Source organism: Anastrepha ludens, chromosome 5, assembly GCF_028408465.1.
Source record: "Anastrepha ludens isolate Willacy chromosome 5, idAnaLude1.1, whole genome shotgun sequence".
NCBI classification, from domain to species: Eukaryota; Metazoa; Arthropoda; class Insecta; order Diptera; family Tephritidae; genus Anastrepha; species Anastrepha ludens.
The window spans coordinates 29,681,412-29,705,237 of NC_071501.1; the positions used below are offsets into that span (position 1 = coordinate 29,681,412).

At 37.7% G+C, this 23,826-nt stretch overlaps 1 protein-coding gene across 7 annotated transcripts in view; it reads right to left on the bottom strand.

Moving 5' to 3' along the window:
• LOC128864375 (pneumococcal serine-rich repeat protein) overlaps nucleotides 1–23,826 on the bottom strand; it is a 116,312-nt gene that overhangs the window by 76,166 nt on the left and 16,320 nt on the right. For all 7 annotated transcript variants that reach the window (XM_054104006.1, XM_054104007.1, XM_054104001.1 and 4 more), the window contains exon 2: nucleotides 10,944–11,702. In XM_054104006.1, coding sequence (XP_053959981.1) covers nucleotides 10,944–11,291 — 348 coding nt within the window. In that variant the 5' untranslated portion in view covers nucleotides 11,292–11,702. The remainder of the gene's footprint in view (nucleotides 1–10,943; nucleotides 11,703–23,826) is intronic.

A 23,826-nucleotide genomic window follows, 5' to 3' on the forward strand; every position in this document is an offset into this window, starting at 1 on the left:
TTAAGTGACAACTATTAAAAATTGATGACTCGTCACCATCTGGCTCATTGCAATTTACTGCCACGTTGGAGGCACTTTTCACAGACAATTAACTGCTTCCTTTGCGATTGAAGCGATTATGAAAAATATTTAATGAACTTAGAAAATAGAGTCGCACAAATATATTTACAACAAGAAATGGAGAGAAACTCTAATTTAAATATAATATCTCTATCACTTACGAAGGATAAGTTTGGGAGTTTTGTTACTTGGAGATGGATAATTTTTTTGGATTTGGGTTTACTGGTTGTAATATCAAAGATGTTGTGGTTTAGATTAGATTATATAAGATTTGTGGAGGGTAGGGCACTTAGCAGAAATACCATTGTGCTACACCCAGGTAGATTACAGTATAAAGGATAGAGAGACAGGATAGATACAAAATTGATGGTAAGACCCTCAAATTGGGGTTGAGGCCACTATTCAGCGAATCTTTTAGATTCATTGTTGAATTTTAAGAGACCAGGAAGAGGGAGAATATCAACTTTATCCATATTCAATACATCACAATCCAATAACTGATGTCTAGTTCTCGAAAACGCCGGACAACTACAGTGAAAATGGTTTGCAGTGTCCTCATTCTCAAGACAGGATAGGCATATTGGGTCGCCAATGATTCGCATGGTAGCCATATACTGATCCCAGGCGGTGGACCTTGTGATTATGTAAACCCATCAGTACACTCAGGTTCTTCCTACTAAGTTTTTGGAGAAAGTTCGCCAATTTTCTGTTTAGTTCATTCAGGCTACTCTGCAGGAGTGCAACTCAGATCAACGTCTGTTATAATTCGACCTCATGAAGTCGTCAATCCATAGTTGAATTGATGCAGACTCGACACCTAGAAAGGGTTCAGGGCCTAGTGGTATGCTTGCAGTGCCTTCATTAGCCAGTTTATCAGCCAACTCGTTCCCTGTAATACCGCAGCGTCCAGGCACTCAAATAAGACAAACTTTATTGGGTTTTGCAATGCTTCAGTTCAGTGTTGTCTGACATTCATCGACTAATTTCGAAGAGCAACGTGGATTAGTCACAGCTTGACTCTCACTGTAAATTCCAATACTACTACCGTATTTCCGTTAATAATACCGATAATACCTTAGCGATCTCTCTTGTAGCTTAGCAGTATTTAGTGTCTTCATCTAAATACCATCCAGATCCGCTACCTCATCATCATCACTAGTTTTGGATGGATCGGTGTAGAGAGTGTGCTGAAATTCCGTTAATGGGTTCTCCGAACTTACCCATTGATCTCTATCTGGGATTAGAGCATCATATTTCCTACCGAAGATAACTGAAATCAATTTTGGGGTATTCGTAATATATCTGGGAGTAGAGATGCACTAATTCATCCGAAAAGTCGAATAACTCTTATCCGATAGATCGAATAAATTGGATAAGCGAATGCGGTTAATGTTTGCAGAAATACTTTCGATAAATTTCGGAAACTGAAATACATTTTTTAGCTGAATGACTGCTAGCATTTGAAAATGCGCAGGTTCGAATTTTTGCGCATGGAGCACCAAAAGGATAGAAACAGTTTTTTCTAATAGAGGTCACCTCTCAGGGGGTAATGGCAAACCTCCGAGTCTATTTCTGCTATGAAAAAGCTTCTCATAAAAAATATCTGCCATTCGGAGTCGGCTTGAAACTGTAGGACTCTCCATTTGTGGAGCAACATCAAGACACACACCACAAATGGAAGCAGGGACTCGGCTAAACAACCAAAAAGGGTGTACTTGTAACCTCTCCTAACTCACACTTCTATTAGCAGTACACCTCCATTTATTTCTATACCAAATCTTATGTTTCGCAAGAAGTTACCCTCTTTTGAGTGTATTCTTTGCAAGGACAAGGAGATTGGCAATGAGTGTCCACCTAAGGGAGGTTTCACTGAATATTTATGTATGTATAAAATTAAAATTTCCTTGCAAGATATACACTCTTAATGCCAAAACAACAAATCAATTTTCTTCTTACCCTAAAAAGATGTTTGGTGATGTGAGCTATCATAAATAATGGTCTAAAAAAGCCACAATAAATCTTCTTCCATAAAATTGTTTTTCAATCCATCGTTAGACGGTCCACACAAGGTTATATTGTCCTAGTAGTGAATGATGCTCTTTTAACTCGCGAAGTAGTGGTTTCAAAACCTTTGGTAACTTTCTATTACTAGGTTGTTCAACAAGTTTTGTGGTTCGATAGGTTAGATTAGGTTGACTTAGCTGGCTGAAATCTATCACATAGACCTACTTAGTGTTACCAGAAGGAGGTAGAGCTTTATGTGGCTTTGTTTTATCTGCCTCTTTTGCGAATCTAAGTAAATTCTGCAGCTCTAACCCCGAGAGGCTTTCGAACTTCTCATATTGTAGAGGTCCTAAGCATTTCATTTGGTTCTAGCTAACGCAGGGCAAGTCGATAAGCGGCAGTTCGATAAGGAAAACTCTATTTTATGATTTGAAATGCACTTTATTATTCAGTAAAGGCCCCTTGATTGATATTCAAACTGGTTCAAACGAGATTTCCATTTATGAACTCCTTCGCTCCTCCTTTGCAAGTGAGAATCTTGAAGGGGTGCAAAATACGCTTCTTCAACTGTTATGACCTCATCATTTAATAAAATCGCTTTCCACGTTTGAATTTATTTTAGGCCTGGAAGCAGATAGAAGTGGCCGAGGGCCAAATATGGTGAATACAGTGGATGCTCTGACAAGTCGAACTTTAATGCATGGATTTTTGCCAATGTCATTATGCTTTTATGTCACGATGAAAATGATTTTTTTTCTTTTACAAACTGGGTCTTTCTTCACGAAATTTTCCTTCCTTTCCTAGTCTAAAAAGTTACTCTAATATTCAAAATTTTTTGTCTTTACCAGTTTGCAAGTAATCCACAAACAAAATTCTTTTCGCATCCGCAAAAACTGATGTTAACTCCTTCTTGGCCCATTTTTGGACCAAGGAGGTGTTTCTGAGTCGAAGACCCAGGTTCACACCGATTTTTGGTCTATTTCTTTGATTTAGGATCATAGTGATAGCTCCAAGTCTCATCCGTAGTGATGAATCGATGCATAAATTTCACTTTTGCCTTTCGAAAATGCTCTAAATGTTACTGAGAAAATCCACATGTGAATGTGTTTTTGTTCGATTGTTAGCGAAGGCGGCGTCCATTGTGCACACTAGGGCGAGTCGATTTAAAAATCGCTCATTGCTCTGTGAAAATCGTATTCTAGGGATCAAAATAAGAAACTTTGCCGAAGGAACCATACCTCTAAAACGAATTCTGATGTCCCCCAATTTAGGTCGAACGGAAAATCCCACTTTGACTCATTTAGAGTGCTCCAATCGAGTCCAAATGTATGACCGACCCCCACCAACTTTGGACGGCCGATCCACCCATGCCAGTGGCAAACCTCCTGGAACTCCCCTGGGGGGTTCCCCATACAATCATTTCAAAATATCACCATTTTTGGCCTTTACATGAGAAAAGAAACTAAAAAGTTCGACCCAAATTGGGGGACATCAGAATTCGTTTTAGACGTATGGTTCCTTCGGCAAAGTTTCTTATTTTGATCCCTAGAATATATTTTCACAGAGCAATGGGCGATTTTTTTGCCTCCCCACAAATCGACCCGGCCTAGTGCACACCCATTGTGAAACCCAATACTTCAGTCAAAATATTGCTTACACTGCTCAATGAGATGCCTAGGGCTTCTACTAAATCTCTCTCAGTCACTCGACGATTTTCCCGTATTTTTTTTATGATTTCTGGTGTTGTTGCTGATTTTGGACGTTTGAGGTGGGTGAAGGTTTTGGTCACCTTCAAGGCTTGTACGACCACATTTAAATTCAGTAACCTGTCTTTCTACTGCACTAATTGATAGTGAAGAGTCTTGATATACTTTCAGCACTCGTTCGTAAAATTCCTTTGCTTTTAAACCTTCCAAAAATAAAATTTGATTTTTCTACAATAAATAAAAACAGGTTGAAATGAAACTTCATATTCGTTCATATGAGGAGTTTACCAACATAACACAAAATAAATTTGGCTGGTAACAACGCACTCGCTTATAGAACCGCAAAACTTATTGAATCACCTAGTAATTTAGCGGGTTCACAAATCTCGTTATGGATTCTTAAGTATTTTTTCCAGATATTTATTTTTGTTTTAAGAGCTAAATTAGAGCTCAATATTTTTGCCAATTTCTAAATTACCAAAAATTCTGTTTGAGTTCATTTCCTTGAAATTATATCTGTCAGCTAAATAAAGCACTTGAAAATCTCACTCTTCATTTATGCCCGATTCTCTAAGTACATTCGTATTTCTACAATCAATACTTCACTTGTAAGGCACTTTATTGAACTTGAAAATTTCTTGACTTCCCGTCAATTTTCAATCCCTATCAAAGACCAAAATATTTAGAATAAATTTCCAGCTCCTGTTGCAGTCAGCGGCTACATTTGAAACCCTCGAAAAGATTAAAGTAAAACAAAAAAAAAAACTCTACATATTCGCAACAAGCGAACATTTTGTCAGCTAGTTAAAGCATGACCCGTCAAAATATACAAGAAGCTTCACCCGTTAAAAGAAATTTATCGTGGCGGCAGTGATCAAAGCGTACCGCACAGCATGTGGTATGCTCACACACATACACACACACACACACATACATGCAAACTTTCAACCGTAACCGAAAGCATCAAATCACAATCCCAAGTGCCTATTTAAAAAATTTGAAGTGTTCCACTCTGGCAAATACAATGAGGGAGATAGATTTGTTGGCTGGCTGCAGCACTGATATGTATGAAATTCGCTGGTTGAATTGAAGCGAAAAAGCAAAGAAGTTAAATATTGTAAACTCAATTGGCGCTGATTTGTCGGCATTGGCTGTGATCCATATGATGGCTACGATGGCGGTAGATAGGAGTCATCGTAAAGAACCGATTGGTTGTGGCAGTGACAGGAGCGGCGCACTATAAAGGCAAAGCAAAGTGTCAGATGTTGAGGTGGTAGTAGGAGAAGAAGAAGACGAAAAAGAAGAAGAAGAAGAGCAAGCAGTGAATAGCCGAATTGATGAAATTGACATTTTCATGCTCGAATTGATTTGGTGCGGCACAGTGGTGTGACTAGTGATTGAGGACGAGGGGCTTTAGTTTTTATGCATCTTGTGAGTGCAGCAGAGTACCTAAATGAGTAGTTAACTTTGACCATTAATACTTGTAAAGTCAAGTATTGCATTTTCTGGGGAGGAACTACAACCCCATCTAATATTTATGCCCTATGATCAAAAAGTACCGGGTTGACTGTTTTCTTGGATTGCCTGGAAAGGAACTGAATTTCATGTAAAAACACCATCGAAGGACAATTGCTGAGGAGATGATTTCGGAAGCCCTAAGTGATCCAACCTTCATGAAACGGATAAAATTATTGGCGACGAGGCATGGGTCTATGAATTTGACATGAAAGCCGAAGACGAACCGAAACCGAAAAAATCGCGCCAAAGGCGCTCAAAAGTGAAGGTGATGTTGACTCTTTTCTTGGATTGCCTAGGCGTAGTACACCATGAGTACCTTCTATTGGGCCAGACAGTCAATAGAGGATATTATTTATCCGTTTTGAAGCGTTTGAGAGATGCAAACGGCCGGAAATGTGGGCAAAAAATTCTTGGATTTTGCGCCATTGCACCGAGCCCAGCGAGAGCTGGATTATTTGACCAAACACCAAGTAAATACCATCGTGCAAGCACCGTATTCACCTAGCGCCTTCGTTTTGTTTCCAACTTCATAGAAGGAGATTTCAGTCGATAGAGGAGATCACAGAGAATGCGACGAAGGAGGTGAAGGCCATCCCTTCGTGTGCCTATCAGGGGTGCATGGAGGACTGCGTTAAACGTTGGGACATCTGTGTTGCTTCAGACGGGTCATATTTTGAAGTAGATAAAATAAATTTACCAAACCAGCAGTTATAGAAATCAGCGAATATACCCACAAACGACGACTTTTTGAAAATATGCCATTCTATTTTTTTTTTTCAATTTTAAAAGTATTAGGAAATAATTGGTAAACTTGATTATTGCAGAGTGATTGCGAACATTTTAAAGTTACACAGCGCAAAAACCCAGTACTCCTACTGGTCTCCGATTTATTTCAGTTTGAAAATACGTTTTATAATTTTTTCACACATTTTGCCTTATAAGCTCGCCTACTTTGTAAATTTATGCAATTTATATCCAACAAGAAAACATTCCAGGTGAGATAAGCTTCAAAATATAAAAAAAATCTTATGCAAAACGAAGCGTCCTGTGCAAAGTACGTACTTTTTTTGTCGGAACAGACTAGCCAGTGCAGCACTCAGACACAATTAAATCCATTGTACTGCAATAGGATTCTCTTTTTAATTTTCTTTAAATCTACTCGACCTCCGAAGAAATCTGAGTAGATCTTGTGGTGCCAAGGAGCCAAGGTGGTCCGCAGAAAGTGGTCTGCGTCTCATCCTCCTCTCCACATGCTGGGCAAAGTGCACTGTCTAAGATGCCCACCTTTTCCATGTGCTTTGCCCATAGAAAGTGGCCTGTCATCAATCCAACCAGCCTCCCACAGTCCCCTCTGCTTAGTGACAGGAGGAACATGACAGGTAACATCAGCCTCTCTCAGCCTGCCAAGCTTGCTTGTGGGTTAGAGTAACCCGTTTGCTTACCGCGGCTTTAATGGCTGCAGAAGGGACTGGCAGAACGGGCTCTGGCCCAGAAAAGTTGGCCTCACAGCCCAGTCTGGCTAAAGAGTCAGAGATCTCGTTACCCTGTCCCGGCTAGCATCAGGCTGTTATGTCTACCGACATAGGTCAGCCTGGATTTACAGAACTCGACTACCCTTGAAGTGGTCGGGGGGCTGTCTAAGGCCATGAGCGCAGCTTGGGTGTCGCTGCAGACATATATAGATCTGCCTCTCCATCTTTTGTTCTCAACAAAGTTAATCGCTTCTTGAACCGGATACACCTCCGCATGAAACACAGATGCAGGCATTCTAAGAGCCAGATTCCACGTAGGCCCCAGAGCCGGAGCCGTGCTCGGTTCTGGAGCCAATCGTGAAAATGCGAAAACAGTTTTTGCCGGGTTAGTTTTCAGGGTTTCACCACAATTGAGCCTCTGACAGCACCACACTGTATCTCTTGTCTAGCACGACTCTGGATGGCATGGAGTCAAGGAGCATGGCGAGGACCGTTGGATCGAAGTCCATGCCTACCCTGTTGTAGTGTGCCGTACAGGGGCCGTACCAATTCCCATTGTGTTTCAGCCAGTGGTGGTAGACTAATCAGAGCATCTAATGCCGGGCCTGAGTAGTCGGAAAAGCTCCGACGTAACAGATGGCGGTACATACTTACTTTGGGCCTTTATTTTACAAGAAGTAGGAGTGAGTAGCTGAGGCGTAGTGCATTATTACTATTCTTAAATACTTTTTCACGAACCTAACAAAGAAAGGTACTGGTTCCTTTGACTTATCACATCACTAAAGCAACGTCCTAGCTGGCTCAACCTCAAAGAAGTAAGTCAAACCTTTGAAAAATACGTATTATTTTTTCGTGTCAGGTAAGTTCTTTTGGGCTCTTTCACTTTCAATTTCTACACTACAGTTGATTGTTAAATAGAACAGTTTCCATTTGCGGAAACCACGTTTCATATGAGCTGGCACGAGGTACGACTGAAATGGGACTACAAATGAATGAAAGATTTGTACTCGCTATTAACACATGGGCTGAAAGTGCAGGGTCTAACACATATATGGCACTAGTTTTATTGCATTCACCTCTTTTTCAGTAGAACTAACCTACAGTTCTTAAAGATTCATGGTATTCTATTCATTAGTTCGTGAGCTATTGCGCTAAGAGTGACGCTAGTTTTGTTCTTTTCAAAACAGTGGATCAAAGATTTGATTCCTACCGCCTGCTGTCTATTCGCAGACCTAAAAAAATGCTTACCGGTGAGAAATTTCGCTTGAATGAAGGGGTTATCGCTGAAACTGAGCTCTATTTTGAGGCAAAAGAAAAATCGTTCTACAAAACTGGTACTGAAATGTTAGAGCGGCGCTGGAAATTACTTTGATGAATAAAACTAATTTTGAGCAAAAGAAAAACCTGCTTTTTTTGTTAGGCCCGGAACTTTTAAGCCCAGGTGTTATTTAATAATAGTTTAGCGCGTTCATCTTACGAATTTACTTGAGGCAGGTAATGTGTGCCGAAAACAGATCGATGCAGAAAAGACTAAAAAAACTAAAGAAATGCGTTTTGTGGCTGAAAGCAGTTCACATATTTTTTAACCCTTTGGGGAAGGTGTCGCTCGACGGGCAATAAAGAAATAAATACGTTGAACGTTACAAAACTAAGGCTTTATTTAATACATGAAATTTTTTTGCTAAAATCAAAAAATAATAATAAACAAACAATTGAAAAAAAGCAGCAAAAAGAAGTTTGGTTGTATTTATGTATACGTTTCATGTTCCGGCAATGTGTGGTATCGTTCAAATTGACGAAGTAATGCCGTCATCTGCCGTTTTATCAGATTCAAAGTAATATTCGTCAGAACTCTCACTTTCTAACGTATCATCGCTTAGCCATCGTGTGTAGGATAAAATATTAAATAAAAATCCTGCTGATTCCTCTGGCAGTGACCCTGAGAGACTGAATCGAAGAACTGAAATTCGTTCTGACTCTACCGTCGACTCACATCGTAAGTTTACATTATAAAGAAGATAAGACTTCATCGCTAATGTCCCCTAATGTCTTTGAATGAAAACGTGACTCTTTTACTACACCTATGCGTATTTTATCGCACAGAACGACAGACGTCGCGAGACTTACAGCGACGAACTAATTTCGTCGGCTAAATGCCGTCACGTGCCCGGAAATTCATTCATGAGAATATAAAAAATCAAGTAAAACGTAAGTTTTAAAAACGAAATAAAAACGCTCAAACATATCCGTATCTGCTAAAAAGTTTAAGTCAAGTTTAATTTTATATGAAATGAGATTTTTCGGTCACAATTTCATTTGCTTCTCAATAATTTCAAACTATTACGTATTATTTTTCAACAATCCCGAAATTTTCGGAAGTTTACCAAACGACCAAGAGTGCATTTTTCGATTTTTACAATGTCTGATTTGATTGAGCAGAGAAGTGCCATCAAATTTTGTTTGCGGAATGAAATTTCGGCTGCGGAAACGCTTAGCATGTTGCAGAAGGCATTTGGTGATTCGACCATGTCGCAGAAAAATGTTTATAAGTGGTACAAAGACTTCAAAGAGGGTCGAGAACGTGTTGATGACATGGAGCGCTCCGGACGACCATCGACGTCAACAGACGACCAACACGTCAATAAAGTAAGGGAGTTAGTGCTCAAAAATCGTCGGTTGACTGTTAAAAACCTTACTGATATGATCGGAATAAAAGAAGGAGGCGAGGCCAGACCGAAAAGAGCACGTCAAAGTCGTTCAAAAATAAAGGTCCTGATGACAGTTTTTTTTTCGATTTTCGTGGTGTGGCGCACTATGAATTCCTTCCACCTGGCCAAACTGTTAATAAGGAATATTATTTGAGCGTTATGCGTCGTTCACGGGAAGCAATTCGTCTATAAAGACCAGAATTATGGGCCAACAACTCTTGGTTTTTGCATCACGATAAAGCACCGTCTCACACTGCACTCGTTCTTCGTGACCATTTCGCCAAAAATTCCACGCATATCGTTCCGCAACCACCGTATTCGCCTGATTTGGCTCCGTGTGACTTCTGGCTATTCCCAAAACTCAAGAGACCACTCCGGAGAACGCGTTTCGAGTCGATTGAGGAGATAAAAGCTGAATCGAAGAAGGTGCTGATGGCTATACCGGAAATGGACTATTTGGCATGTTTCGGGGATTGGAAAAATCGTTGGCATCGGTGTATTTCATCGAGAGGGGATTATTTTGAAGGGGATGAAATTGATTTAGAAGAATAAATAAAGATGTTTCATTTTACAACCAAATTCACCTTAAAATAAAATATTACTTGCAACAATCTCGGAAATTTAGGGGCTAAAAACCCGGGATCCCGAGGTCAACATCCTTAGTGTGTATGTACATACGCATAAAAACTTCCCTTGCAGTTCCAGCAAATATTTCGAAACACTGCAAAATCACTTAAGGGACAATTTTTTAATTAAAAGTCGCAACGCCCTACACCAAAACTCACACACACACATACATACATACATACGTACGTTCTTTATACAATATACCTTTAGAACTATGAGATAATAGTAATATGTTGCAAAAATAAAAAATAAATGAGTGGAAAAAATTGTGCAAAAATGCCCACAACATTTGATGAGCTGTCAGTGTTTGCCGACTTGTCAGTCAATTCACGACGGGCTGTGTTGAGCCGTAGTAGCTCGACGCTGTGAGCCATTCATTTTGTTGTCTATCAAAAGGGTATATTTACAGAGATATATGATTACATACACACATACCACACGAATGTGGCATAAGTGGAGTATATTTATAAGTGAATAGCGTCTGAGGTGTGCGTGCAACAGTCAGTCATAAATTGGCTGCAAACATTTCTGAAACCGCCACACTGCAAGCGAGAACTGCAATTAAGTGTGCGCTGCATGCAAGGCAAACTTAAAATTACAAACTTACCCGCCAACAAGTATGTCTACAATAGTTTACGCACAGCAATCAATCAAGTGCAGCACAGCATTTCGCTTAAACAACATTTACTACCGTAATTCTAGCCACAATGTTTCTCCTGCCACACAAACCATAATTACACACGCAAGCACAGCAACTACACTTGCACACGCACACTCACACGTGCACACTTATATTGGCCATGTGCTTATTTATATATATTAGTGTGATTATTTGTAAGCGCACTCACCTTTCCGTAACTATTCAACGGCCCATTAATCCAGCGATCGGCCTCTAAACGGCCGCTAAGCAAAGCGCCCGTATCTGGATCGATGCGTTGCCATTCACGCACCTCACGTTGAAAGGGTGAACGTGGCGAACTGCTCTTGCCAACATTGCCATTGCCTGACGCATCATCTGTGGCTGTGGCTGGTGTAGTGATTGTGAGACTAAGATTGTTTTGTTGTTGCTGTAGCTGCTGTTGCTGCTGCTGCGGTTGCGACTGCTTAGCCATTGGCAAGCGATGCGCTGGATGATGCAGTTGATGTCCAAGATGATGATGATTGTGATGATGATTGTTTGTGGTGGCTACTTCCATTTTATTATAATTATATTTTCAATTCACAATTTAGTGCTAAAGTTGTTGTTGTTATTATTATTGTTTTTGCATGCTACAATGCGTTGAGTTGGTATGCGCTCTGCGTTTGCTAGTTACACTACTTCTGCTGCGATTCTTTTCTACTTTAGTCCGTTGCTTTGCGTTGTGCTTTTGCTTTGCTATCTCTGCTTCTGCTTCTCTACTTCTTCGTTTTGCTTCTAAATTAATGGCAAGCTTAATTTATTATCATAATAATAATTTACGCTACACGCGCATTGCATTTATTTAGTTGAGCGTTTGCGGCTACTGAATCTGTGGCGAGCGCGAGATATGTACAGATGTATGTAGAGTGGCGACTGACCAGTTCACGCTCTAATTTTCACGTTTGTTGTTGTTCTGCTAGCAAAGTTTCTGTAATGAAAAAATAGAAGAACAGTTAGATTTTATAGAATTTTTAATTCAAAGCACGATATTTATTATAATAATAGAAAGCAGGAAAAGTTAGAAAGACTTAAGGCGCGAACTTCAATTTCACAACAGACCAAAAAGTTAATTAATTTTTGAAGAAAAAGGCAAACATCTTTCAAGTCAAAGAAAGTTCATTAATATTCAAGTTTTAGCAAATATTTTATTCATTTATTTATTTTAATTTAATTTTTATCTAATTCATATTCCAGCATATTGGGCTACTCCTGGGATCACAGCACTAGCAGCGTGACATTTTGCAAAGAAAATGTATAGTAAGTAGGTGTTTGGGAGTAGGGACTGTAGACAGCTGGTTGGACTGTTGACGGGTCACGTTCTTTGGGCGAAGCACATGGAAAAGGTAGGCATCTCAGTCATTGTACTCTGCTCAGCTTGTGAAGAGGAGAATGAGACGGTGGACCACTTCCTGTGCGTCTGACTCGCCTTCGCTCGAACCAGGGTTGAGGTCTTTGGCACTGATGTATTAAGAAGCGACCACCTTGGCTCCTTGGCACCACAAGATCTCAGATTTCTTCGGTTTGGAGGTCGGGTAGATTTGAAGAAAATTAAAAGGGAATTGGAGTGCAGTACAATGGACTTAATTGTGTCTGAGTGCTGTACTTGCTAGTTGTTCTAACAAAAAAAAAGGTGTTTCTTAGGAAAATATAAGGAAAAGCTAAAGCTAACTCTTTAGAAAAAAGCTAACTCAATGACTAGAATTGATAAAGTTGATTGTGCTTGCCAAAAGGCGATGAAAGGTTGGGATGGGGAGTAGAAAACCTTTGGTAACTTGTTTTCTTTATGGTGGTCACAATATACCTTCGAAGAAATCCTTTCTAGTGAAATCCATATAAATAATATAAAAATATCACTAGCAAAATGCACGTGTATTCCAAATACCGCCTCAAAGCAGTTTGTTTTTAGTAATTTTCGATAGGTAATATTTAATTGTGCAAATTGGCGTGGCATAACTCTTTTAAATGCCGTAATAAAGATCTTGGCATTTGTCATTCTTGAGAGAATCGCCCCAGTTCTCTACAACATATTGCGCACCGAACAGAAGATCGTGCGTAGATCATATTAACACGCTGCGTATGATTATAGAGCAGCCAGCAGAATGACGGTCGCCACTGTACCTACTCTTTGTGGATTATGAGCACGCCTTGAACAGGCGCGCAATTTGGTCTTCCTTGAGGACTAATGGAGTACCGGAAAAAATCGTCACCATCATTCAAGAACTTTATGAGGGAGCTGTGTGCAGTGTACTCTTCAAAGGCAAAAAGAGCGAGTTGTTCAGTATTCACAATGGTGTGCGTCAAGGTTGTGTGTTGTCGGCGCTGCTGTTTATCACTGTACTTGATGGCGTTGAAAGAAAAACAAATACGAGTATCGATATTCCATCGGGCATTCATTGGCGCCCATATCAGAAGCTCTGCGATCTGGATTATGCCGATGATATATGCTTTTTGACACACAAATTGTCTGAAGCACACGCTAAACTTACTGCCTTAATACGATATGCATGCTAAGTTGGATTGCGAGTCAACTTCAAAAAAACGAAGCTTATACGTATCGAAACTCCAAACCAGGACGCACTGACGCTTGAAGGGGGTGGCACGCTGGTTACAATTGTGGACATCGAAAACTTCTGCTACCTTGGCAGCATAGTTTAAAAAATGGTGGAGCGGAAGTTGATGTAAGTTCCCGCATAAACAAAGCTCGCCACGCTCTCCACAGGATGAATCGAATCTGGTCATCAAGACATTTCAGCACAAATCCAAAATTGCTAATTTTCAATACAAGCATCAAACCAGTGTTACTTTATGCGTGCGAAACATGGAAGGTCACAGATACCATATGCAATAGCCTACAAACATTTATCAACAGATGTCTGCGCATTATTCGCCGCATATTTTGGCCAAGAGTTATCACCAACGAAAATCTTTTAAATATTTTAATGTGCAAGCCCATCGCAGCTGATATCAAAGAAAGGAAATGGCGTTGGATTGGACACACCTTACGCAAAGAAGACAATGACATCGCAAAGATGGCCCTAGAATGGAATCCACAAGGCTCCAGAAAAAGAGGACGACCACGAACAACTTGGATGCGATCAACACACGCGCAATACCAATCAAGATGTACCTGGCAAGAAATTCGAAAAATTCCACAAGATCGCTCACGTTGGCCTGAGTTTGTTTCCGGCCTATGCTCTGATTAAGAGCGATATTTCTTCATATAACTAAATAAATAATTTCATGTACAAATTATGGATTAAAATATTTAGGAAAATGTCAAGGGCTTTTTAGCTAATAAATTAATCTAACAGGCAATTTTTTTTTTGTTTAAATTCTGTCCAAAAGTGACTGAGATAAGTCAATAAAACGAAAATTCTTCAATTACTCATTCACTTTTTTTCTTTTCAAAATAATCTCTAGCGCCCGCCGCAGCTGAATGGGTTGGTACGGGACTACCATTCGGAAGTTTACAGGTTCGAATATCCCTGCATTAAACACCAAATGATAGAAAAAGATTTTTTTCATAGCCACATCCTGGCCAGACAAGTGACCTGTGAGGTAGTTTCCCCGCTATCTCGGCATCTCCTTGACAACCTGCGCTCTACTTCTGAATCGATGGGCTTCGCGTCAACTCAGCGAGCACTGGGCGAGTACACAAACTTGTAAAGTCGCGAAATCCTTCTGGTCACGTGTGGATCGTAGGCGATCGAAAGATATTTTGAGTATGGCAAAATTTCAGCTCTCAAACTTCGTGGGTGTTCTCAAGGGTCACTATCCGCGAGGTATATATGCCGTGAATTACTTCGATTCAGCTGTATGGAGGATGGGGTGGAAACATCTCAGCACCTTCTTCTTAGCTGACTCGCCCTCGGCGGACTAAGATTTAAGCATCTGCTGATATAATAGGCCTCACTTTACTTTTTTGCCTTTGTCTCTTTAGCAGCCTTCTTGCCGATTTGTTTACTACTGGGAGACTCAACTCGCGGGCGCATTAAATTGACTGTCTTCACATTCGGATGCTTTTTCATCCACGCAATCACTTGAATTAGTACTGTCATTAACGGTTTCCTTATCCTGCGTATTTTTCTGATTTTTGCTTTCAACTGCTGCAGCCTGAGTAAGTACATAATTTTTTTTTTGCTCACTTAAATTGGAATTTATAACTGTAATTTTGCTGTAGATGAGATCCTGATTAAGTCCCTTTTAAGCCTTAATTTTTTCGTTTTCAAAATGTCGGAACTCATCTAACCTTTTCTGTTCATTGATTTTCGGCTTCATCAATTTTCTCCTGAGTCTTGACCGCATCAAAGTCTCGAACTTCTATTTTTGGTTCATTGATTTTCGGCTTCATCAATTTTCTCCTGAGTCTTGACCTCATCAAAGTCTCGATCTTTTATTTTTGGTTCATCAATTTTCTCCTGAGTCTTGACCTCCTCAAAGTCTCGATCTTTTATTTTTGGTTCATTGATTTTCGGCTTCATCAATTTTCTCCTGAGTCTTGACCTCCTCAAAGTCTCGATCTTTTATTTTTGGTTCATTGATTTTCAGCTTAATCAATTTTCTCCTGAGTCTTGACCTCCTCAAAGTCTCGATCTTTTATTTTTGGTTCATTGATTTTCGGCTTAATCAATTTTCTCCTGAGTCTTGACCGCATCAAAGTCTGTTCTGATATGCGCTTTAGACCTCCATCCATAACCATAGACCTTGGATTTGTAATTGACTGATCTGTAATAAAGTGGAATAGCTCCTTCGCGCTCGTTGCTTTGAAGTCACTTCACTTCACGTCACTTTTTTTATACTGTTGCAAGAGCTCACATAGAATGAAACAGAACATTCAGTAGCCTATACTTATATGTGCTTTAAATGTTGCCCTCTCGAAATTTCGTTTAGCTGAATGCTTGAACTTTTATATTCTTAGTTATACTGTCAAAGTAAAGTCAACTTTCTTCATCAATTTTGTAAGTGTGACATAATCCTAGAAGCATTAAATGAATTGAAGGGAAATAAGATATTCTTTATCTCTTCTATCACCTCGGAATATTCTCTTCGAAAGGAGGGTCACACAATTATGAGAATATCTCAAATCGGTTAGCGCTTTTATGCCTTTCGTATACTTATATATAATATAATTCCAAATGCTGCATATGCAGTTATCTAAAATGAATAACATAATATTTCTTCTGTTTTTATTATAATTATCAAAGTTCATTTAATATTTATTAATTAAATCAAATTACCAGCAAATGAAAAATGAAACAGTAATTCATTACCAACAGGCAGCAGCAGCAGCAGCAGCCGCAAAAAAGGAAACAACTGCATCAGCAGAGTAAACTAGAAAAACAACAGTTGGCAGCAAGTAGACAACTGTCAAGCATCAACAGCTAGTTAACAACGAGCAAGCGAAAACCAGTTGCTGTTCAGCAGTAGTAGTCGCGCATGCGTTTACGGCTACACACACACACACGCACATACATGCATAAAAGTGGTAGAAACCATAGCATGGCTACAGTAACTCAACGAATAGCAAAAAATAGGTTTTCAAATTATATAGAAATACTTTCATTAAATGTCTTTACAAACACACTTACGTGCTTGTATGAGTGCGTACATTTTCTTGAAATGAGTGCAAGTTCAGTATGGCCTGCTGCGAACGAAATGCACGCAAATGACTAGCCATTGCGCCAAGTCGAAATTTCAAATAAACTTTAAGCTTTCAAGCGATTCTTTCACTGGCCAACGCAACTCAAGGAATTCTTTGTAGGCACCCATTCTTTATGCAAAGGCACAACAACTATTGACCGACCGCTATGTTAGTGAGAGCAAGTTTCAGTTTCCGTTGGCTTTTCTTCTTACTACACAGCTCTGGTATGAGATTGTTTGTTTTTTTTTTTACATTTTTCTCTTTCTTTTGAATTTCTATATTTCTTCAATTTCGTATAACCAGCGGCACTGCAAAGACGCATATTATGCCATGAAATAGCCAATAGCAGAGCTAGCGGTAGTTGTTAAGGAAAAGTAGCGCACGCGACTGAATGCTTCGAGCGTTAAAAAAATAAATTAGAAAAGAATATTCATTAAAAAATAAAGAAGCAATAAACAAAAGTGCCTATACATACATCGCAATGTAAGGTGTAAGCCACTTATAAATTTTTCTGATTTATTTTTTATGTTGTTGTATATCATGCAAAATGTTATGTTGCCTTTATGCAGCAGTACCGCTATTTATAGATAGTTTGTTGTGAGGAAATTTGGATGTCTTTATTCTATGGTTTTTGTGTGTTTCCAGTTTGCTGATTTGGGCTGATGCGGTGGCTGGCGAAATGCAGATTTTTTGATAACATATTCAAATGGCGGGTTACTGTAGAAAGGGCTTGTGCTTGTATATATTGTTGCACTAAAAATAATGCGGCAAATTGATATTTAAAGAGGATTTGAACAGTCAAAGCTGGTTAATTGAGAATTTTATTTGTAAGTGGAAAACTTTTGGGGAAAATAAAATAAAATAAAATAAAATAAAATAAAATAAAATAAAATAAAATAAAATAAAATAAAATAAAATAAATAAAAGTCCGAAACTTTTTACAGTAAACGTTTTTCTTGTTAGTAAATTTGTTAACTATTTTGTATTGTATATTATAATATTTATACATATATTTAATTGTAATATTTTATACCTGTTATAAATTATTGGCTTGCAGCGAAGCTGTCGCCAATTAATGTACAATAAAACACTCCTTTTTTGGGATGCAATAAAAAAAAAAAAAAAAAAAAAATAAACTAAAATAAAATAAAATAAAATATAAATTTATTTCCACAGATCAAACCGCAGCTGCAAACAAACCTGCCATCATTTTGTTCGACAAGATAAGTAGAACAATCGAAGTAATTGATATAGCGGTGCCTCTTAATCGCAATATCCAAAGCACATACTCCACCAAAATATCGAAGTATGCAGCTTTGGCCATAGAACTGAAATGGATGTACAAAGCGAGGGAAGTGAATATAATTCCAATAATTATATCTTCCACTGGATTAGTACCTAGGCATTTAATAAAAAACTTGAAGAAGTATGACTGCCAACACCTTTTAGAAGACATGCAAAAGTCGACCATACTGGGCACATGTGCAATAGTTCGTAGATTTTTAAATATTTAAGCAATAGTAATCGCATGGGCGTAGAACTTGGACTACGCTCCACCAGAGCACAATCCCTTGAAAATTTTATCCGAGATGTGTAATCTCCGACAATAGCCGAGATCGATTAAGCTCAAATAAAATAAAATAAAATAAAATTCGATAAACTAAAGAGAAACAAATAAACCAAAATAATGCGAAATAAAATAAGTGAACAATATTAATGAAATAAATGAGCAAACAAGTATGATGTTACAAAATAAAAATTAACTAAAACAAAACAAAGTGAAAAATAAAAAATAAAAATTATATAAAAGAAATGAAACTAAAATAATAGCAAATAAATAAAAGTAAGTAAAATAAAAGTAATAAATAAAATTCAACAAAATTAATTTAAATAAAATAGAAAAAAATAGTAAAGAAAAAAAAACTAATATAAATAAAATATCAAATAAATATAGTTTAAGTACCATAAAAAAAAATGTATATTAACACCAAAAATTATTAAACAAAAACATTAATAAAAATTAAATAAAATAAAGTAAAATTAAAATAAATAACCTAATGTATGAGAAATGAAAAAAAAAATTAATAAAGAAAAAAAATAAAAACAAAAAAAAAAAACACAATAGAAAAATACAGTTTAAAGACAACTCCGAACGGCAGATATTTTTTATGGGGAACTTTTTCGTGGCAGCAATACACTCGGAGGCCTGCCATTGCCTGTCGAGGGGGGCCCCCTATGCAAAAACCTGTTTCTTCATTTGGGCCTTTCACCCAAATTCGAACCTTCTCTCTGAATTCCGAATGGTAGTCACGCCCCAATCCATTCGGCTACGGCGGCTGCCTCTAAGAATATTAAATAAAAAAATTGAATTTACTAATAAAGAAATTAAATTGAAACAAAACCATTTAACTCCTTGAGTGTAACTGAGGGGATTCCTCTTTCAAGGTTTGATGTGCTCTATTCGAATTTGATAAGCCTTGCCTGCAACATATTTTGATATAAGTTTGTTTCTTCTTAATTTTATTATTATTTAAAGTGTTTACTTTCGAAATTTTATTTAATATTTATTGTCACTACTGTATAGACCCGTATAGGCGGCCGCCGTAGCTGAATGGGAACGCTCAGACAGAACGTCGGGGTCGAATCTCGTTAAAACACCAAAGTGAAGAAAAACCTCCGAGTGTATTTCTGCCATGAAAAAGCTCCTCATAAAAATATCTGCCGTTCGGAGTCGGCTTAAAACTGTAGGTCCCTCCATTTGTGGAACAACATCAAGACGCACACCGCAAATAGTAGGAGGAGCTCGGCCAAACACATAAAAGAGTGCACGCGCCAAAAAAAAAAAAAATATCTCCAGTTCAAAAAACATAGTTCGGAGAAAAATGCATTTAAAGATTTTCTATCGATTTATGTAGACTTTCTTGAACTACTTACACTATGTCAACTATTCCTGAGCCATATAATAGTTCTTCAGCCATCTTAGCAGCTTCCAAAATATACATTTGCTGTTGTTTACGTAGCTTTCTACCTTCTCGATTGTTATCGTTAGAGCTCCGGAGCACCCGAGCGCCCTTTGTTAATAATTGCATACCTCGAAAACTATTTATCGGATGCTTTTCAAATTTTCACACAATATTTGTAAGATATTATACTTTAAGAAAAAAAATCCAATTTTTCGAAAATTCTGACTACCCCTGACCCCTTAAAGCGGTGCTAATCTGAGGCTTATATGGATTTGAAGACCACTCTGCAAATTTACTGCTTTTCCAGAATTCAGTCTTATTTCTGTAATTTTCTTTTAATCTCATATTTAACAAGGCTCTTATTTAATCTTGCAAGCCTTAGCAGCCAGTGCTTCCACTTTTTTGTTTTATCTTATAAGTGGAATAATTATTTACAATTACTACTCTTTCCAATAAATAAATAAAGTATTATTTCATCTCTTTTTTATATTCATCTTTTTGCTTAATAAATAAACTAACTCATCACATCTCCACAAACTTTCCGCGGACGCCAGGAAATTTTCTTTGGCACAAAATCATACTCTTCCTGCTTCGTGTTTCAAATTCACACATCAATCATTTTCATGAATACAATTACGTTTATATATGCATATATTTCTTGGTGTATAAAAATTGATATAAATCGCCAACCGCATTAAAAAGTCTCTGTATAGCAGAGGTAGTCAAAAATTGGATTTTAAACTTGATTTGAACTTGACTTTGAATCTTTTATTTTACAAAGAAACGAGTTTTTTGTTTTTTTTTTTTTGGCTCGACAGGGAATACAAAAGCACATACAAATAATTATATTTTTTTTTTTTTGTGCATCGTTCAAAGCATGAAAGCCAAACTTGCGTGTATGATAGAAATGAAGAAAAAAGTGTGCGATAATTTATTAAGCTCTAATTATACCAATTTGAAGTAGTTCAGTAGTCGCAAAAAGTGTTGGAGTTGTGCGCATGCTCAGCAAGAAATCCGTAAGTATTGGCTCACCTGCGCTATATATTTGTGTGTAAGTCTACATAGTTTTAACTGACAGACTAACTGAACGAGTGGCTAGCTGAGTGGCTGCCTGATTGACTGAGAGACCGACTCTACTTGACCGAAGGTGGTGCAGGTAAATCGAGCGGTTGTGAACAAGCATAGACAAATGTGTAGCAATCAATTTGAATTCTTGGTGCAGATGTAAAAAAATGAGGCAAAAAATATTGTAAAAGTGGGTATAATAAATGATACAAATTTACAAGAGTATTAAATCCTGGTTTTCAAATAAATATGCATTTGCGCTCATGCCATAAAATTGTGAGGGGCGTTGATTTCATGCTGCCTAAAAAAAATCTATCATGTTAATTTCTCAAAAACTAAGCTTGAGAATCAATTTTTTAATGATAAATTTAAGCCATATGAGGCTTACTATTTATTCCACTTTTAAAGGGTGGTTAACTTTTAAGGGCCGATGTTAAATATGAACTACACCTAAACATCAAGTTTTTTCTGCATTTAATTTGACATTTTTCAATTTCAGACTAACTCAATTTGAACCATGGAAAGATACACAATCAAGCAACGCGTTCAACTTGTTCAGGCTTATTATGAAAATGGGCGTTCAAATCAAAATGCATATCGCGCACTTCGTGAAGAAAATCATCTTCAGTGATTAGGCACATCTTCACCTCAGTGTATACGTCAATAAACAAAGTTGCCGCATTTGGGCGGTTGATAATCCAAGAGTGATTGCCGGAAAATCAATGCCCCCACAAAGAGTGACTGTTTGGTGAGGTTTATGGGCCGGCGGCATCATTGGGCCGTATTTTTTCCAAAATGAGGCCGGTCTGGCAGTTACTGTGAATAGTGTTCTCTATCGTGAGATGATAACGAACTTTTATGTGGTGCCACTTGTCACGCAGCTAACGAAACAATGGCTCTTTTGCACGAAATATTTGATGGCCAACTAATCTCACGTCGCGGCGAGTTCAATTAGTCGCCAAGATCTTGTGATTTGGCACCGTTGAACTTTATTCTTTGGGGTTATTTGATAGAAAAGGTATACGTCGATAAGCCAGCAACAATTCAAGAGCTAAAGGATGAGATAATTCCGCACATTAACTGGATAGAACCTCAATTATGCCTCAGCGTCATCGAAAATTTGAACCATCGGATGGAGGTGTGCCGCCGAGGCCGCGGAGGCCATTTGGTCAATATTTTGCTCAATACGTAATTGAGCCACACCAGTATTATCATAATAAAGAGAAATGATAATAATTTCCTAAAAAAAATTTATTTTATTCAAAACCAACACTGGCCGTTGAAACTTAACCACCCTTTGTATTGTAAAGTATTAAGTTTATTATTCTTCCAATAAGGCGTTTAGGGCTTTAAAGATATTTTAGGCAGCTTTAAAAACTTGAATCAATCGGCTGCCTTTCTTCAGCTAATAGTTTCAATGTGGCTGAGCTTTATGTTTTCTGCCACTAAATGCTGGTGTTGACTAATTTAATAGCTGGATCACTCAATAGCTAGAAGAGGAATGAATCGGTTCCTTATTTTGAGTCTTGGCAACACTGATCGAAAACAAAAAATAAGAGTGATAAAAATAACTTAAGGGGTTAGGGGCAGTCAAAAAATTGGATTTTTTTTTTACATTTTTTTAAGTATACTGTCTTAAAAATATTCTGTGAAAATTTGAAGTAAATTCGACCAATACTTTTTAAGTTATTCAACAATTAAAAAAGGGCGCTCGGGCGCTCCGGAGCCTTCGAGAGCAAGTAACAAAGTTTAGCTACAGCGTTTTTCTCAAAATTATGTTTTTTGAACTGGTAGATTTCAATAAAATTTAAACTGCTTTTTAAAAACATAAAAAACTCGTTCCTGATTGAAAGATGATCTGATAAATGTATAAAACTGCATAGCCGAAATCTTTCTAAAGATTCTGAGTATAAAGTTGGAGATTTTGATGAAAATTGCAGAATTTTTACAAATTTTATACAAAGTTCGAAACTTTAATAGTAGTTGTTGTAGTATGAATTATATTTTTGTAAAAAATAAGTGAAGCTACAAAATAAATAATTTATTAGTCAAAACCCATCATTGATGCGGACTGCACGCGTTTTTTTTTTCTGTCATTTCTATTTAGAAATTTAAGTTTATATTTTTCTCCAATTTATGACACAAAAATTTAGCAACAACCGACTTTGTGACAAGCCAGCCAATACTAGTTTCTATTAAAACCATCAGAAATGCACTTACAGTTTGTAACATAAATAAGTATACAGGGTCCTGATTTATGTTATTGTTTGACGGCTAACGCTTTCCTTAATATGTAATCAAAATATTTCACACATGGTAATTATGTACTGGGATAAGCTTTCATATGGCCTTAATTTAGCTGTAAATTTTCGGTAAAAGTTAGTATACAGCAAACGATTGTTCAGTTAGCATAACATTTACTTTTACATATTGATTAAAATAGTTAAAGCTATTAAAAGGAAATAATGAAAGTGAGTATAAAAATTTAGGGAAGTACGTTTTGTATAAATTTTTGCGACATTTTTAGTAATGGCACCAAAGGGAAAAGAGCTTTCTGATGATTTAAAAAAACTGATTATAATATATTACATCTCAAGGAACATAAATCATTGCGAGAAATCGGTCGTTTGATAGATAGGAGTTTTGCTACAGTTCAAAAGATTGTGAATAAATATAAAAGTGCGGGAAGCACCACTAATAAAGAGCGTTGTGGGCGTCCGCCGCTCTTAAGTCCCAGAGAAAAAAGCTTAGTCGTAAGGAAAATCAGGATAAACCCCAAAATAACTCCACCCAATTGAAATCTGAAGTTGAAAATGAGACTGGAAAACAATTTAGCACCCAAACTATACGTCGAGTTTTGCATAGTGCTGGTTATCGTGGGCGCAGTGTTAGGAAAAAGCGCTTCGTGAGTAATGTCAATCGGAGTAAACGGATTTCATTTGCAAAAGATCATGAAAAATATGACCAAACGTTTTGGAACCAAGTCATATTTTCTGATGAGTGTAAGCGCAGTATCTGTGGATCTTATGGCCGTGAAAAAGTTTGGAGAAAAGTTAACGGGGAATTGGATCCAAACAATATGACCGGCACTGTGAAGCATGGAGAGGGCTCAGTGGTGGTTTGGGGATGTATGGCTGTGAACGCGTTTGGAAACTTGGTATTTATCGAAAATATTATGTACCGATATGGTTAATTAAATATTTTGAAAAATTATTTAAAAGAAAGCGCTACGAAATTGGACCTTGGAGGAACGTTTATCTTCTAGCAGGATAATGACCCTAAGCACACATCCAACATTGTACGAGAGTGGCTGTTATACAATGTGCGAAAACAGCTGAAAACACCGCCACAGTCCCCGGATACCAACCCAATCGAACATTTAA